The sequence below is a fragment of the Fusarium redolens genome (assembly GCF_020744475.1).
Source record: "Fusarium redolens strain MPI-CAGE-AT-0023 chromosome Unknown BKA55scaffold_6, whole genome shotgun sequence".
Classification (NCBI taxonomy): Eukaryota; Fungi; Ascomycota; class Sordariomycetes; order Hypocreales; family Nectriaceae; genus Fusarium; species Fusarium redolens.
This window is the reverse complement of record NW_025763669.1, coordinates 594,914-610,281: the sequence shown is the minus strand read 5'-3', so window position 1 is coordinate 610,281 and position 15,368 is coordinate 594,914. Positions and strand designations below refer to the sequence as shown.

The 15,368-nt window shown below is 48.1% G+C and overlaps 4 protein-coding genes across 4 annotated transcripts; 2 read left to right on the top strand and 2 right to left on the bottom strand.

Moving 5' to 3' along the window:
* Positions 1-4,156: 4,156 nt before the first annotated feature.
* BKA55DRAFT_311941 (uncharacterized protein) lies at positions 4,157-4,957 on the bottom strand. Its single transcript, XM_046185639.1, has one exon. It carries the CDS (start codon positions 4,834-4,836, stop codon positions 4,417-4,419), a length of 420 nt encoding a protein of 139 aa, XP_046050834.1. The 5' UTR covers positions 4,837-4,957; the 3' UTR covers positions 4,157-4,416.
* An 846-nt stretch (positions 4,958-5,803) lies between these two features.
* BKA55DRAFT_507971 (uncharacterized protein) lies at positions 5,804-7,552 on the bottom strand (the record flags this gene model as incomplete). Its single annotated transcript, XM_046187380.1, has 4 exons — positions 5,804-6,476; positions 6,526-6,976; positions 7,021-7,395; positions 7,462-7,552. The coding sequence occupies 4 exons, from the start codon at positions 7,550-7,552 to the stop codon at positions 5,804-5,806; spliced, it is 1,590 nt and encodes a 529-aa protein (XP_046050833.1).
* An 841-nt stretch (positions 7,553-8,393) lies between these two features.
* Positions 8,394-9,468, top strand: BKA55DRAFT_537681 (uncharacterized protein; the record flags this gene model as incomplete). Its single annotated transcript, XM_046189943.1, has 2 exons — positions 8,394-9,298; positions 9,354-9,468. The coding sequence occupies 2 exons, from the start codon at positions 8,394-8,396 to the stop codon at positions 9,466-9,468; spliced, it is 1,020 nt and encodes a 339-aa protein (XP_046050832.1).
* A 2,517-nt stretch (positions 9,469-11,985) lies between these two features.
* Positions 11,986-14,925, top strand: BKA55DRAFT_311834 (OPT oligopeptide transporter protein-domain-containing protein). The gene is made up of 2 exons (XM_046185638.1): positions 11,986-14,623; positions 14,671-14,925. Exons 1-2 carry the CDS (start codon positions 12,341-12,343, stop codon positions 14,872-14,874), a joined length of 2,487 nt encoding a protein of 828 aa, XP_046050831.1. The 5' UTR covers positions 11,986-12,340; the 3' UTR covers positions 14,875-14,925.
* The last annotated feature ends 443 nt before the right edge of the window (positions 14,926-15,368 follow it).

Here is a 15,368-nt window from a genome sequence, read left to right as displayed (position 1 = left end):
ATGCTTGTCGTCTCTTCGCTAAACGTTATCCGTAGGGCTGGCCTTTTCTTTGCCAATTCTAACTTATTCGAAACGTTTCTTATCTTTGTTAAGTGCCGAGGGAGGGTCATTTTGACACTGAATGAAGCTGCTAACCGACGAGTTTTAGCGAGGGCGATCCTCTATATGAAACCACGTTAATTAAGGTTACGTCGGGCGATGTGCCCTCAACTGGGAATATGGCCTTGATGTTGCGATGGCACAGGGACAGACATGAATGACACTTCGGCTTCTTCGGACCTACGGCGTTTAATTTCGATAGCTGTAAGCGGTGACTTACATGCGGTTGACCTACCTGTTGAGGCTATATTACCTTGCTCTTCAAAAGGATCAAGCTATAATAACGGGTGATAAGATCCTGACGATCGACATGATGAGGGGGTGAAAAAGAGACCAACGAATTAAACAGCTCACACCCGCCTTCGTAGCGTCTACCAAAAGTGGAATGCTTCCAGAAATATTCTCGAATGATTCCTCTTTTGGGCTCTGGATACCAGGGGTTTTGTTCTTGACCCTGTCCCCAGCTGGGCCACGCAATCCCTGCAGGGGAGAGGTCAAGGTTCCCGCTTCTTATTCCTGTCTTGGGATTTAAGATTTATTGGCCTTGCTCGTTCTCCAGATTGGAATAAACGCGCTTTTTCAATCCTAGGTACAATTCTTTCTGCAGGGCGACACCTCGGTGCTTATGCGGGCCACGCTTGTTTTGGCACGTAAACGCTACATCCTTGCTTTTATAACATAACAACGAGCACATATTGGTAAACCTGGAGATGGCGTAGTGGTAATTAACTCGAGACAATCACATGCGATGGAGTTGAAAAGCTGGGGCTGTACGGAGGAGAGGTCCGTTCTCATAAGGCTCCAGTTTATGCTTTTTGGTGTAAGGCTCGAGCACCGCACTATACGGTACAATTCCGCGCTTGTCAAGTGTTGGTCGCGGAAGATGGAGAGACTAGAGTGTGATAGACTTTACGGACTGTGGGTTTTGTTTATTAGTGATGGTTCATTCAATTCAATATTTGATCCACTCTATTGCGTTGGCCTGAAAAGCATGTTCCGTGAACCATGAATGCATCAAAAAGAGGCTGGACCTTGATCTTTTTGATTCTGCAAGTTTGAGGTGAAACTAGGTAGTTTTCACATATCAAGAATACCTACCTCATAAGACCTGCCAAGTAAAAAGAATGAGGCATAATTGTTGGCTATGGCGTATAAACACATGTAAATGTGATTATCGGCCTGACAGGATCATGATCCCTACCTGTCAACGGTAATAGGATGTTTTCACAAGCAATTCCTACACAGTACAAACAGAAACTCTCAAAGTGCCAATGCAATCAAGATCAGATCATGCTTTTGCGTCGTCAGTATCAAAATTGGTGCCCACGGCCGAGAAACCTTCTAGAACGGAGGTGGCTACCTTTCCCAGGACCTCCATCCGAGGCCCCAATTGGGTCGGAGGGTATTATGTGTGTTTTCCGACCACTCCAGTCAGTTCCTTTCTGACGTCGATAGTTTCTCCATGTCATTAGTTTCACTCTAGTTTAGTTCGCGGTGCTAGTCAGTGGTTCCTGGTCTAAAAGTGCCGTCTGTCTTGACATTCCGTCAGCGGAACGGCAGTACATGTTGCATTCAACTGAACTCGACTAACCACAGAGTTCAGTTGTGACAGTTTCTATCTGAAGTTTGTTGGTTTGTCATTCCTTATCAATTCTGCTACGCCGTCGCCTCTTAATTTTACTTGTGTCTCTGCTTTGCCTCTCACTTGAAACTCTCTCTCTCCCTCCATATCACAGCACCAGTGCCGTCTCTACCTAAATAATCTCCGGCAGTGTTTCCCTTGCCCCTTCTGCCTCTCACGGACGGATGTAACCTTGGGACCACAAACGCACCCCACTGCTGGTTCCGGAAACCGAGGCCGCGCCGCGCCGTCGTGAGGGGATCGTGGTTTGGCTCCTCTCCCCCTTGACATGCCTGAACTTTTTAGCTTGTGGGGGTGTTCTTGCGATCGAACTTCAGGTTTCGGGCCAGGCGGTAAGGCAGGACAAGGGACGGACTTTTGACATAATCACTCACCCTTACAAGCAAGGCCAAGCATGGGAGAACGTCATGAATCCACCGGGGCATTACAACCCACAGGTAGATCATCTCCGAATTATAGACAGCAGCTATATAGCTCCGGAGCATTTTAAAACGACATGATGCAGCTCGGTAGGGCTAGCCTTGAAGGACTCTATCAGAAACAGTAATGACCGCCGTTGAAGAGATAACTTACGCACGTGAATGGATATTGATCAACAAGGACCGTACCAATGGCAATCACAAGAGTGTCATTGTCCTCGTTTCACCTGTATTTCGGAGGTTTAGGCAGAATAGGGCACGGAAAGGACGGGTATTCTTTTCCAATGTGGTTGCAGAAGGGGGGAAATTTGCCTTGTAAACGGGCCGTTTATTACCAAACTGTCGGGTCGCGCTGATATGCATGGTTCGGAGGATTGAGGGATAAGCAATGATGATACTGGTTCTGGAAGGACTTACTACGCGAGGTGTTTGAGGTTCAAGTTATGACTAAATAGGGTAGTTGAGGTAATGTGTGAGAGATAGAACTTGTAGGAAGCAGTGTTGATATTGGATTTCTTGAGTGTTGTGGTCCCGGGTAATAATGGCCATGTAAGTCACGATGATGGTATCTAACGGCGATGGCAGAGGTAACTGTCCCCTCCCATTTCCTTGACTCATTGCTCATCGCCAGCGCATGCTTGCACTCTTCTTATTGAGATCGTCCTCCCATGTGTTATGCTTCCATGCACAACAAGACCACTCCCTTCCAGCCCTTGAGATGTTGTCCGGATGCTACGGAGCACTAACCATCAAGGCTGAAGAAACAGCTCACGAGAAGCACAGCCTCCATAACCATAAGCTATGCTGTTGGTTGTCGTATGCATGTGAAGACGATCAGATTGTCAACGTCAAAGAAGATTGAACAGTCTAGGGACTTGAGCGTTAACCAAGCCGCTTTCTATCAATAGTTACAGCTTCCAAGTCGAAGGGTGATGCCATCTCTCTTAAGACCCAGTTCCATACGCACGCTATTGATGGGGCAGTGATGGGAGAGACCGGTTGTGAGTCCATGCAGAGTAGAACACCGTAATTAGAAGTCTCAGTACCTAATGATCAACTGTTATCTTAATACAAATGACTTGAGTTGCTCAACATCACATTCAGTCTGAATGTCAGAGACAGACTCTTGACGTAACGCCGTTTTACTTCCTTCAGAGTATCATTCGCTGATTAGATGAAGCTAGAAGTCAAAGTTGTTCACTCGTATGTCTTTATTATGGCTAGAAAAGGCTACATAGTACATAGCCAACTGGGCATTGCTGTGAATGGGGGGTCTCATAGCCTCGACATGGAAAAGCATGAGTAACACTACCTATCTAAGCACCGGCTCCCTCAGAAAACCCAAGATGTTCAATCCTTATGGCACGAGATGGCCTATGTCTTGAGTGAGAAGAGGCTCTCATTGAGCTTCAATAGAGGCAGCCTAGTGGTCTCTTGACGACAAGATCGTGGTCCATCAAGATTCCGAAGACAATGAGAGAATACACCGTCTTGAAATCGCCACTGCTGCTTCGTGGATCGTCTTGGTATGTGATCATTTAAGTACGAGTAGATAGTTCTGGCATCTCACCCAGCATAACAGTCAGTTCAGGCATTTATGTAGAGTCACAGGTCCAATGCCAGAACCTACAGAGGGGACTCAGCCACATCTCGATAAGATTTAAGTGTCAAGGGTTCTAGTATGGTAGAATGATTCGAAAATTGAAACTTTTTTTGTCGAATAGAGGTGCTCTTTGACTGGGTAGCGATACTAAAGAAGCACCGCATTGCTCCAACTATGTTGCCGGTAAGATCCAAGCTGGTTATGTTCGACCGGTAAACTCGGTCGCATAAATATCTCCATCTCTTTCTCGTAAACTTGTAATTTATGACTTGTGTGCTAGAGGCGAGCTCTGGGCGGATATATGAGCACCTCATATCCTAACAGGACCTCCTGAGCCTGTCTTGTCACGACGAGAGATAGGCAGCTACTCACTCCTGAGGCAAATCGGAGGTGGTTAGAACAAGATGAACTGTAAAGATTATCACAACCCAGGATATATTTATGCAATCTGAATACCCAACCGTCTGTGATTCCCAATCTCAAACAAACTGAAAGGCTCAAATGCAGCGGCTCAAGCAATATCCGTCCCATCCATTCATGCCCATCTAGACCTACCACATCTTCCGATCCCTTCATCCCATGTGCTCTCCAGTCCTTCCTCCCTTTACCGCCGCAAGCCTTAGAAAAGGTCGTTGTAATCCAAATCGAAAAGCTCAACACTCCTTGACATCACGCTGACAGACCAAAAACCAGAGACACCCGGACAAAACACAGAAGAACAAGGCACGATTACGAAACCGTCGTGCCTTCTCCAAGTCCTTCTTCTGCAAGTCAAACATACCGTCTACCTCGTAACGGAGGAGCGCGATCTCGCTGTTGAGTTCAAGCTGAGCAGTAGTCGTGCTGTCGAGGCGAGTCTCTAGGTTGTTGGCGGTGCCCTCTGCCCGGGCTGAGGCCGCGTCCAGCTGCCACTGCTGGACGGGGCGCGGGTCAAGAACGACGATGCCGTCGTTGATGGAGTTTTGAGTGCCGCGGGGGGCGAAGCGAATGGGGTTTTTGTTGTTGTAGAGGGTCTCTGAAGGGGAGGCGGCATTGTTGGCGGGAGTCTTGTCGGAGGAGGAGTAGTTAGACATGATGGCGATGGTTATGTAGTGACTTGTGTGAGTTCGTGGTACGAAAAGTTGAGTTGGTTTGTTCTTGACTGTGTGCTGAAGGAGGAAGTTGTGAGAGTGGTCTGTTGGGGTTGTTCTTGTTCTTGGCTTGGCTGTTGAAAAGAGGAAGTTGTGTTGAGGAAGGTGAGTTGAGGATCGTAGACTGGGTATTTATACTTCTCAGAATTGCTTTCCTTAGATATCAAGTGAATGATATATCTCATACTAACTACACATATCCAAACTACTGGAAGGAATACCGCCGTTTCTTTGTTTGTAGACATTCACCGCCAGATGAAAGCCTGGCTTTGAAGGTCCAGCTGGGCTCAACAGCAAGAAATAAAGAATTAGACACATAAGGTGAAGAATGAGGCAGCAAGATTGTGATATGTCGTCGCGGGCAGCTGCGTAAATGTAGCAAGCTGCGGCATTAAAGGCGAAAATTGTCCATAGCTCCATGCTTCTATCCAGAGAACAAAGAACAGTGGCGCAAATGTACTGAAGATTATAGCACACAGCAACCAACAGTATTTCAGCGTCCATCAGTGAAATGACTCTTGCGAACGATCTCAGGTAGGCTGAGGCTGTTGGGCATGGCTTTTGCGTGCATCTGGTTTGTTGAAGTGCATGTTCCCATCAACCTTCACCTATTTTGAGGCAGGCTCTTTGACGAACCTACCATTCCATCGTTTCCTTGACATGAGAGGGAAATTCTTCTTTCACCGTATTCGTCTTGATGCGACTCCGGGCTGAGCGATTACCTGAGTCTTTGAAGTGACAGCCCAGCCCGACCTGGGGCATAGCCCTTCGTTTGCTCCACGGACAGCATGCCGTCAAATTTGCGTTACAGCATAGAGCTAACCAAAGCTTCTGTTATTCATAGTATCTTTGAGGCTGACCGAGAGACGGAGGCTTGCATAGGCAACCTTTGTCTAGCTGCGCTGACACTTCATCTATATGTTTGCGTCGCTTCAAAAGCCTTCCGACCAGGGACATCATGAATGACATCAATCCACATAACCTCTCTCACACGCTCCCGCACCTCCTCCCAGCTCTGTCGGCCAGTCAAACTGTTTATCGATTGCACAAGCCAATCTTCACTACTATCATAGACCATGATAGACCCAACCAGAAGAAGCCAAAGCTTGATGTTGGCCGTCGCCTCTCCTTGCACCGGCGTTGCCTGGATGGCATCGCGAAACTGTCGACTGAACGAGTCGGACTTTAGTTTCGTGCCCTGAATCTGCAAGAAAATGGTTGACTCGTAAGCAAGAAGACCAATCCGCAAGGCCTCTTGAATCGGCGCTGGATCTTGCGAAAAGTCAAGTTGTAAAAGTCGATACTGTATTGACAACATAATCTCCTGGAATGCTTCAGGTTTGAGCTTCTGCGCTTGAGGCGAGAGTTTATTAGCCAGCGCGGAAAAGTCGCGAAGATCTTTAAAAGTATTTTGTAATCTCCAGTCCCATGTGTAGTAGACGTTCATGAAGTTCAGGGATGGTTCTTGGATCTCGAAGGAGCAGGCTACGGTTCCGAAGGCTTCTAAGAGAGGTTCCCATGCTGGTTTGCCACTGTAGATTTCGGGTTTGCATCCGTTTCTTATGGACCATCCGAGGTCGACGCTGCCGTAGTATTAGTGTAGTCAATACTGGACTGGGGGGTGGAACTCACCGACAGAGCTTGATCTGTAATTGTCGATTATGGGTGTATCCTTGCAGGCCACCTCTCATCTTGACAATCCGCCGTAGGCCATTAGAGTGAGCTTCAAAAGCCTGGGCATCCTCCATCGCATCAGCCATCATAGCCAGCGATATGATGGTCGCTGTAGTTGCATCCTCGAGTTGTTTGGCTGGGTCTTGCGGCCTTTCTTGTAGGAGTTTGATGGTATGTCGAAGACGATTCCGTGTTGATGCTGAGAACTCTCTGCCCCATCCACTCTCGTATTTCCCACGCCCAAGTAATGACTGCATATTGATAAGGTCTTGAAAGGCGCTGACCATGAAGCAGATGCAGTGAAGGTAGGCTGGGTCTTCCAGCAGCCAGCGGAACCAGCATACCTTCTCGGTGTCGGCATCGAAACACCATTCTGCAGGGTACAGTGTCTCCTTGATGGTAGTAAGGACTACAACATTAGCTGCATCACGTATAACAGAGTGAAAACCGTACATCTATAAATATAATACCTGGAGTCTTTATCAAGGGGCGTAGCAAAAGTAAAAAGATCCAAATCAGGCGGGGGCTTGACTAGTTGCACCATAAGAGAAGGCGACTCAACCCAAGCTCTGTCTTGGCGAGCATGCGTATGGCCAACAGTCCACATGGCATCTGTGCAGCGAGTGATCGCCAGGGGTGCAGGGCGATCTAGCTCCTCCACATCGTCATCAGCTCCGGGGAGTGCATCGACTCTAACGTCGAGTGTTGGATGTTTTGGAGGTGACTTTTTTGTATTCTTGCCGCGCATTACATGGCTGCGGATGAACTTGCGAGATTCAGGTGCTGGTTTGCCCACTGGGTCTGAAGAGACGAACTCGAACTTTTTAGCTGTACTTAGTCAGTACTTGTTTATATCAAGTTTTGTTAGTAATCTGTGGTTCAAGGGTAACTCACGGCCCTGTTGACGAGGCTTTCGAGTTCGTGGCTTAGCCCGCACTGGAAGTGATTCCGGAACGGGGACTGGTTGTAAGAAGGGCTCTAGCATGATGACTCTGAGATAATGCAAGGGTACACTCTTTCAGACCGATAACTTCGATGGCTTCACAAAACGCTGAATGAAGCTTAGAGTGATGAGTAGAGAGTTGAGTTGGGTTGAGACGAGATGAGATTGTTAACTCTTTACGGAAAGCAATCGAGCTTGGGGGGAGCTGTCAGCATCGTCTTGCCAAGACACGATTGTTTTCCTATTTTGGTTAGAGCACAGGGCTTAGTGTCGGTTTGGCGATTGAGCTTAAAGCCGATCGCTGGCTAAGAATTATGACAGAATAACGGCGTCACTTCCGCAACAGAGGTCTCTCGCTCACTGACGCCTGTATTTTGCCTACCTCTCGCCCTAATGTTCGTCCGAGATGCATCTGCCCCGCTTCCTTCATCATACCAAAGCCAACGGTCTCGGGCATTGAGGGCCTGTCCGAACGTCGAATAAGATGCAGAGAAGTCCAAGGAGGCCCGCAAATGCATGCTTCCTTCGACCCTTCCAGAGATAAACTGTTGGCGTGCAATCTATTGCTTTCCTAAAGCGGTTCCCAATCACACTCTGTCGCAGAGATGTTGTCGTCAACGGTGTCGTGCAATGCCACTCAAGACATCATAGAATTGAGAACTGTTTTCCTTTTCGGCTCATTCGCGAATATGCGGTTTGATATCGCGATGCTTAGTGTAGTTGTAAAAGACATAAAAGAGATGGATGTCCACATCGTTGATCATGTTCAGAACATCACAATCAATACAATCATCAGCTCTTACAATAATAAGACAACAATACCAACCAACTATCATCACTTTTATTCAAGCTTTCCCCACCGTCCACATTCAATATCTACACAATGGCTCCCAAATCTCTTGAACTCACCCCAGACGACTATCGTTTCTTCCGCTCCCAAATCACCAAGCCCGTCCCCATCCCCAAGGATATCTCCCTCTCAGACAGCACCATCATCATCACCGGCGCAAACACCGGCATTGGCTATGGCGCCGCAGAGCAGTTCCTCTCCATGAACCTCAAGCGTCTCATCATCGCCGTCCGAAGTCTCTCCAAGGGTGAAGCTGCCGCAGCTACCCTCCGCGCCAAGTATCCCAGTGCCGAGATCCTCGTCTGGCAGGTCGACATGACCTCATACAAGAGCGTTCAAGACTTTGCAAAAAAGTGCGAGACTCTTGATCGTATTGATCTTGTCATTCTCAACGCTGGTATACAAATGACGAAGTTTGAACTCAGTCCTGAGGGCCACGAGACTTCGTTCCAGGTCAACTACCTCTCTACCGTTCTTCTCGCGACCCTACTTCTTCCCACACTCAAGCAGAAAGCTCCGGCCGGTCAACCAGGACATCTCACGATCGTCAACTCAGGCACAGCTCTAATGGCCGAGTTCCCCAACGCCAAAGACGAGAATGTTCTGGACTTTTACGACAAAGAAGCCTTTTTCTCTTCCGGCGCAAACCCCCTTCCTTCATACTCCAGAACCAAAGCCCTCGCACACTTCTGGATCGTCAAGCTAGCTGAGCGCGTCAAAGCGGAGGATGTGATCGTCAACCTGGTTGATCCTGGACTGGTCGGTGGAACCAGCTTGACACGAGATCAGGGTAATATCGTGGTTAGATATATCCTCGCATTAGTCAACTGGCTTACTGCTCGAAGCATCAAGAATGGAGCCAGTACATTTGTACAAGCTGGTGTTGTTATGGGAAAGGAGAGCCATGGATCTTATATCATGGATTGGAGAATTCACCAGTAAGTTCAAGCCCATGAGTTCTCGGCATAACCGATGACTAACCAGTTTTCTTAGTTATACCAAATTCTTGTATACCCAGGAGGGCAAGGCCTTTACGGATAAGGTCTGGTATGAGACGAATAAGCTACTGTCCTTTGCCAACATTGACGGTATCTTGAACTCGCTTTGAGGGACGAGGCGATGTGTCTTTTGAAGGAGTTTCAAGGGTTTTGATCATCTTGTTAGGTATAAGCGGGACTAGGTATATGGGAATATAGACTGATAGACTAATAATTAATCTCCTTGTATTTGTTTTAACTTGATATTTGATCATAGGCGAAAGACGAAAGTCAAAGAACATGCGCATGCGCTATTATGGAATAGGTGTCCTAAACTTGCACAAGTTATCCTAAATTTGCCTGAGTGTTGCTTCTGGTTTAATACCAAGGTCTCTTGTTTCCGATATTCTTTCTGGGACATATTATAGTCATTTCTTGCGGCGTTTGATCTTTCTTCTGATGCCATACACTGGGTATTTATGGTACTTTACCCATACTTCACGTTGACTTGAGAACTATTCAAGGGCTTATGGCTGATTGCGGCTCGACTTATGCACGCGACAATTAGAAGCACATGTAGTATCATTCTTGAGAGGAGTTCTGTCTTTTAGGATATGTGGAAGTGTCTTGATGCCATGATCCCTGATATCATCTCGTACTCATACAGTGCAATAGTGTCGAAGAGTGTTGATCTCGGTACTTACAACACTGTACAGAATGCCCCATCAAAATAAGAATTCCTCTGACAACCAAAAACAACATCTTGGACACAAGCTTAATATTAGTCTTCTGACTCTTTGTGTAATTGATGGTGTTCAATGCACGAGTGGTTGAGTGATGTGAAGTTGGACAAACCTACCCACCCTATACCCCATGAGTCAGCTCAATTGACAATTGGATCCAATGTTGATGTGTCAGCACACTAAAAGATCTACAACCAGGTCTTGGATGACTATCGCCAAGAATACTGTCATGTCAGTCGGCATGGCCTTGGTGTGCCGTGGTCGTACAGCACCATCCATGGACGTAAAATGCAGCTCGTACCTCACATTGAATCCCACCCCACACAATCACGACAGTTGTGAACAAACAATTCAAGTCGTGCCGAGACCCGTGTTCTTTTGAAGCTGTTGATGATCAGTGCGAAGAGGCCAATGAGGGATCAAGGGGCATGTTTCGTTAATGTTACAAGTGGAAAGGAAACTGTAGATTTCCTTGAGTGGCTTGAGGTCGGGTAATCGGCGTGAGAGAGACAGAGAGCGACAATCACTGTGAGAGCAGCAGAAGTGAGAGGACAGCGCCGAGACGAAACAGGCCGGTAGCCGTGCCGTCAGTTCCGAGGAGGTACGTACCTGAGATATCATTCAACCACGACACAACAACAAACATGTCCAGATATACAATGATAAAGATGGGATATCACCAACTGAATATATGAATATCCGAGATAATATATTACCTGAGATTGTTCCTATTCAGTCATCATCAACGGAGTGGCCGTGTAGTTTGCAGGTTGTGGTGGTGGTGGCTGTTCCACTTTGACGATAGCGCCAAGACATGGAGAAGGGGACCAACTAGGAGCCAAGGGGTAGTGACTGATTCCTCCCGCCTCATTCGTAGTCATTGCCAAGTCTGTCTTGTCTTGTCTTTCGAGATCAAGGAATAGAATGGACACAGTGGACAGTAGATACAGTAGAGCCAAGACAATACTATGGTAGAGACCAGAGACATTGCCCTGCCTGAGGTGCTAAGTGCTGGATCAGCTCAACAGGTACGGATACTTGTTATGGAGGCCCTCAGTGATATCCGCGGCAAGTATCTTCTGCCGTCTTTGCCGTTGGGTTGCTTGCTTTTGGACTACGGCTCCCTAGTTCCGAGCCCGAGCCTTTTTTTGGGGGTTCTTTGCAAGCCCAAGCCCCCGGCTCGTGTCTCTCCAAACCAATCAGACTCCATTTATGGTCTGCCAATTCTCCACCGAAAATCCTGACCTGCCCTGTCTTGCGTCTGTCCAGGTCCCGCCACTCCCCTACGCTCCCCGTCTCTTCTCACTGTAACTCTCTTTCACTTCAGGGCCCTTGCTTGCTTCCAATTGCTTTGCGAATCTCGTCCATCCCGTCATTTCCATTTCGCTCACCCTCCCTCACACTTGACTTGGCCCTTTGCCGGACTCCGATCTTCTCCTCCTCTTTTTCTCGTCACGTCTTTCGTACCTTCACGGGCTTCTCCTCATTCTGGCTTCGCTTCGCTTTTCTCTGCTGGGTATTCCCCTTCCTTTCGCGATACCTGCAGTAAACTCCCTCCCCAGCTGAGAGTTATCTACCGACGGTAGCGCCACGCGTACCTTGTTCCACTCGTCTAGACTCGACTCGACTCTCGATCCGACCACCCACGCAACAGGCCTTGCCTTGACTACGCTAGAATACCTGCTTTTACCACTCACTTCGCCCGTGGTAAACGTATTCAATACCGACTCCCGCCGTTCTCATTCACCTGCGAGCCTTGTTCCGTCGCGCCATCTCGTCACTCTTTCGTTCTTGTCAACCACCACAATCGCCTCAATAGCACCATCACGAACACTTCGAGTTCCTTGACACGATTCGAATTACCGCATCAACGTTCGTCGCTTGGCCATACCCATCGCCCAAGTCAATTCTTCCGTTCGCGCAATCGACTAAAGACGCATAAAGAGCGACCGCAGGTCGAGGGACTTTGGTACGGCTATTGAGATTGGTGGAATTCAAGATCCATTGCCTAAAGGAGGCCTTTGGCCATGGCCGACAACGAAAAGAGGGTTTCCACAGGCGTGGCTCAAGAGATCCCTCTTGACCCATTGCCTCCGGCTCAGCACAATGTCGCCAGCGATTCATCATCCGAGTTTGACGAGGTGAGTCTAGTTACATTGCGTTGCTTTGCGCTACTTGCATCATTTCGACCAAACCTACTGCGGACCGATTAGACTGACACATAGGACCTCAACAGTCTTTCTCCTACGATCAGGATGACATGCCCGACTTCCAAACCACCGAGCAGGACCTTCACGTTACCGAAGATGACCTACTCGAGGCTCGCGAACTGGCCTCAAAGTACACGCTCGAAGATGTGCGCCACATAATGGCTCGCGTTTATCGCATCCACGAGAAGGATCCCAACTTTCCACTCGTGGTTATCCAGAAGATCAAGGCCTTCCTCGAGAACGATGAACTCTTTACGAACCCCGAGAAGCACGAGAGTCTGGTGCAGGAGATGAAACTCGAGGCTGCTCTCATCACAAATAACAGCCCCTACGCCGAAGTTCGTGCCGTCGTCGAGAACAAGGATGATACTTCCATCCCTTCATCAACCATTCGAAGTTGGACAATCGGTCTTGTCTTTTCAATGCTTCTTGCTTTCACCAATCAGCTTTTCGATATTCGCCAACCTGCCATTCGCATCATGGCCAATGTCGCTCAGTTGCTCTCGTATCCAATTGGCAAAGGTTTCGAAAGGTGGCTTCCTGACTATGGCATCACTCTCTTCGGTGTGCGCCATTCCCTCAACCCAGGTCCCTTTTCCAAGAAGGAGCATATGCTTATCACTATCATGGCCAACGTTGCGTACAACACTCCCTACACCAACTTGATCATCTGGGTTCAGTACCTGCCTCAGTACTTCAACCAGCCATATGCCTCCCACTTTGCCTACCAGATTTTGATCGCGCTGAGCACCAACTTCATCGGCTATGGAATGGCTGGTGTTTGCCGTCGCTTCCTTGTTTATCCCTCGTACTGCGTTTGGCCTGCGTCTTTGGTTACTATTGCGCTGAACTCGGCTTTCCATACCGACAACAACTCCCCGGTCCAGGGTCCCTTTGCCAAGATTTGGCGCGTTTCTCGTATCAAGTTCTTTTATGTCATGTTCGGTGCTATGTTTGTCTGGTTTTGGTTCCCTAACTACATCTGGACCTCGCTCTCCAACTTCAGCTGGATGTCCTGGATTGATCCCTACAACCGTGACCTCAACACCATCACCGGTTTCAACAATGGTCTTGGCATCAACCCATTCCCGACATGGGATTGGAACGTTCTCCTCTGGGATTCTGCTGACCCTCTCATGGTTCCTTTCTTCAGCACTTTCAACCGATTTGTTGGCGCTTTCATCTCCATGTGGGTGGTTCTCGGCCTCTGGTACTCCAACATCTACAACACTGGATACCTTCCCATCAACACCAACCGTGTCTACGATCGCTGGGGCGAGCTGTACAACGTCACTCGAGCTATCAACGACCGAGGACTCTTCGACGCCGAGAAATACGCCGACTACTCTCCCCCCTTCTTGGGCGCTGGAAACGTTGTTATCTACATCTTCTTCTTTGGCATCTACACTTCGACCCTTACCTATGCTCTTCTGTTCCATCGACGCGAAATTGTTACCGGCTTCAAGGGTCTTTTCAACAGCATGAGGAGAAAGTCAAAGCGTGCCGAGGAGGTTCATGATCTCGACGTTCACACTCGTCTTATGAAGGCGTACCGCGAAGTTCCCGAATGGTGGTACATGGTTTGCCTTGTTTGCGCTATTGCATTTGGTATCTCTGGTATCGCTGGTTGGGACACTCACACTTCACCTGGTGTCATCTTCTACGGCCTTGCACTTTGCCTTGTGTTTGTCATTCCCGTCGGTATCATCAAGGCCATGACTGGTATCGAGGTCACTCTTACAGTTCTTGCCGAGTTCATTGGAGGTTCCTTCGTTGAAGGCAATGCCCTGGCCATGAACTACTTCAAGTCTTTCGGCTACGTCACTTGCGCCCACGCTGTCATGTTCTCCAACGATCTTAAGCTTGCTCACTATGTCAAGATTCCTCCTCGACACACTTTCTTCGCCCAGATCATCGCTACTTTCATCAGCACCTTTGTTTGCGTTGGTGTTCTCAACTTCCAGATGACCCAGATCGAAGGGGTCTGCACCGAGGATGCCCGGTGGAAGATGACTTGCCCTAGTGTCAACACATTCTTTACTGCTTCCGTTCTCTGGGGTACTGTTGGACCCAGCAAGATCTTTGGAAAGAATGGTCTTTACACTGAAGTCTTGATTGGTTTCCCTCTGGGTGTTGTGGTTGTTCTGGCTGTTTGGGCTATCAACAACAGGTTCCCCAACTGGACTTGGACAAGACAGATTCACCCCGTGGCTATCATGTATGGAGGTATTGTTTGGGCACCTTACAACATGTCGTATGTCTGGCCTTCGGTACCCATTGCGTACTTTTCCTGGATTTATCTCAAGTCGCGCTACCTCGGCTTGTGGTCTAAAGTAAGTTTACCTCACAGATTCATCAAAGTCAATACTAACAATTGCAGTACAACTTCGTGCTCTCTGCAGCTTGGTCCTGCGGCATCGCCATTGCAGGCATCATCATCTTCTTCTCCCTTCAGCTTGAAGGCACCGAGTTCAACTGGTGGGGCAACACAGTCGGCTACGTAGGATGCGAGGACGACGCCTGTCCTCTTCAACCTCTCGAGGGCACGGATTACTTCGGTCCTCGGGTGGGTGAATTCCACTAGCCGCCTCGACCGGGGCATCATGATGAGATGATTTGGCGCAATGTATATGGGATTTGAGCGTGCATTTTTTGTATTGGGACATTTTTGAATTACCTGGAAGATTTATATACCCCGGTTGCATTGACATAGAGGTTGTCTGTTGGGACAGATATTGTATAAAAAACCAAGAGGTTGTAGCCAAGGACAATTTGTTTGCAAGTTTTGGTGTTTGGTATGTGATATAGTTAAGCTGGGGAGTAGCATGGTGTCAGTTGAATCAGTTCGGTCAAGTCTGCAATTTGGACTCAGAGCCATGGGTATTGGCGTTCACATAAGCGAGCTGGAGTTGGTTCAATGGCCTTGGGGGAGCAAGAAAACTTCTGACCTTCAGCTAAGGTGCCAAAAATAACTACTCAGTTGTATCAAACTTACCCAAGTCTTTTTGTCACTTTGGATATAGGTCACAGGTTTTCTTGCCTTGAGCATGGGTATCCTTCATTATTATTTACATATTA

Bases quoted from the DNA above. Each gene is read 5' to 3' on its own strand.
- BKA55DRAFT_311941 (XM_046185639.1), bottom strand. From the start codon at position 4,836: ATGTCTAACTACTCCTCCTCCGACAAGACTCCCGCCAACAATGCCGCC.
- BKA55DRAFT_311834 (XM_046185638.1), top strand. From the start codon at position 12,341: ATGCCCGACTTCCAAACCACCGAGCAGGACCTTCACGTTACCGAAGAT. The intron at 14,624-14,670 runs GTAAGTTTACCT...TAACAATTGCAG, and splicing joins ACCTCGGCTTGTGGTCTAAA to TACAACTTCGTGCTCTCTGC.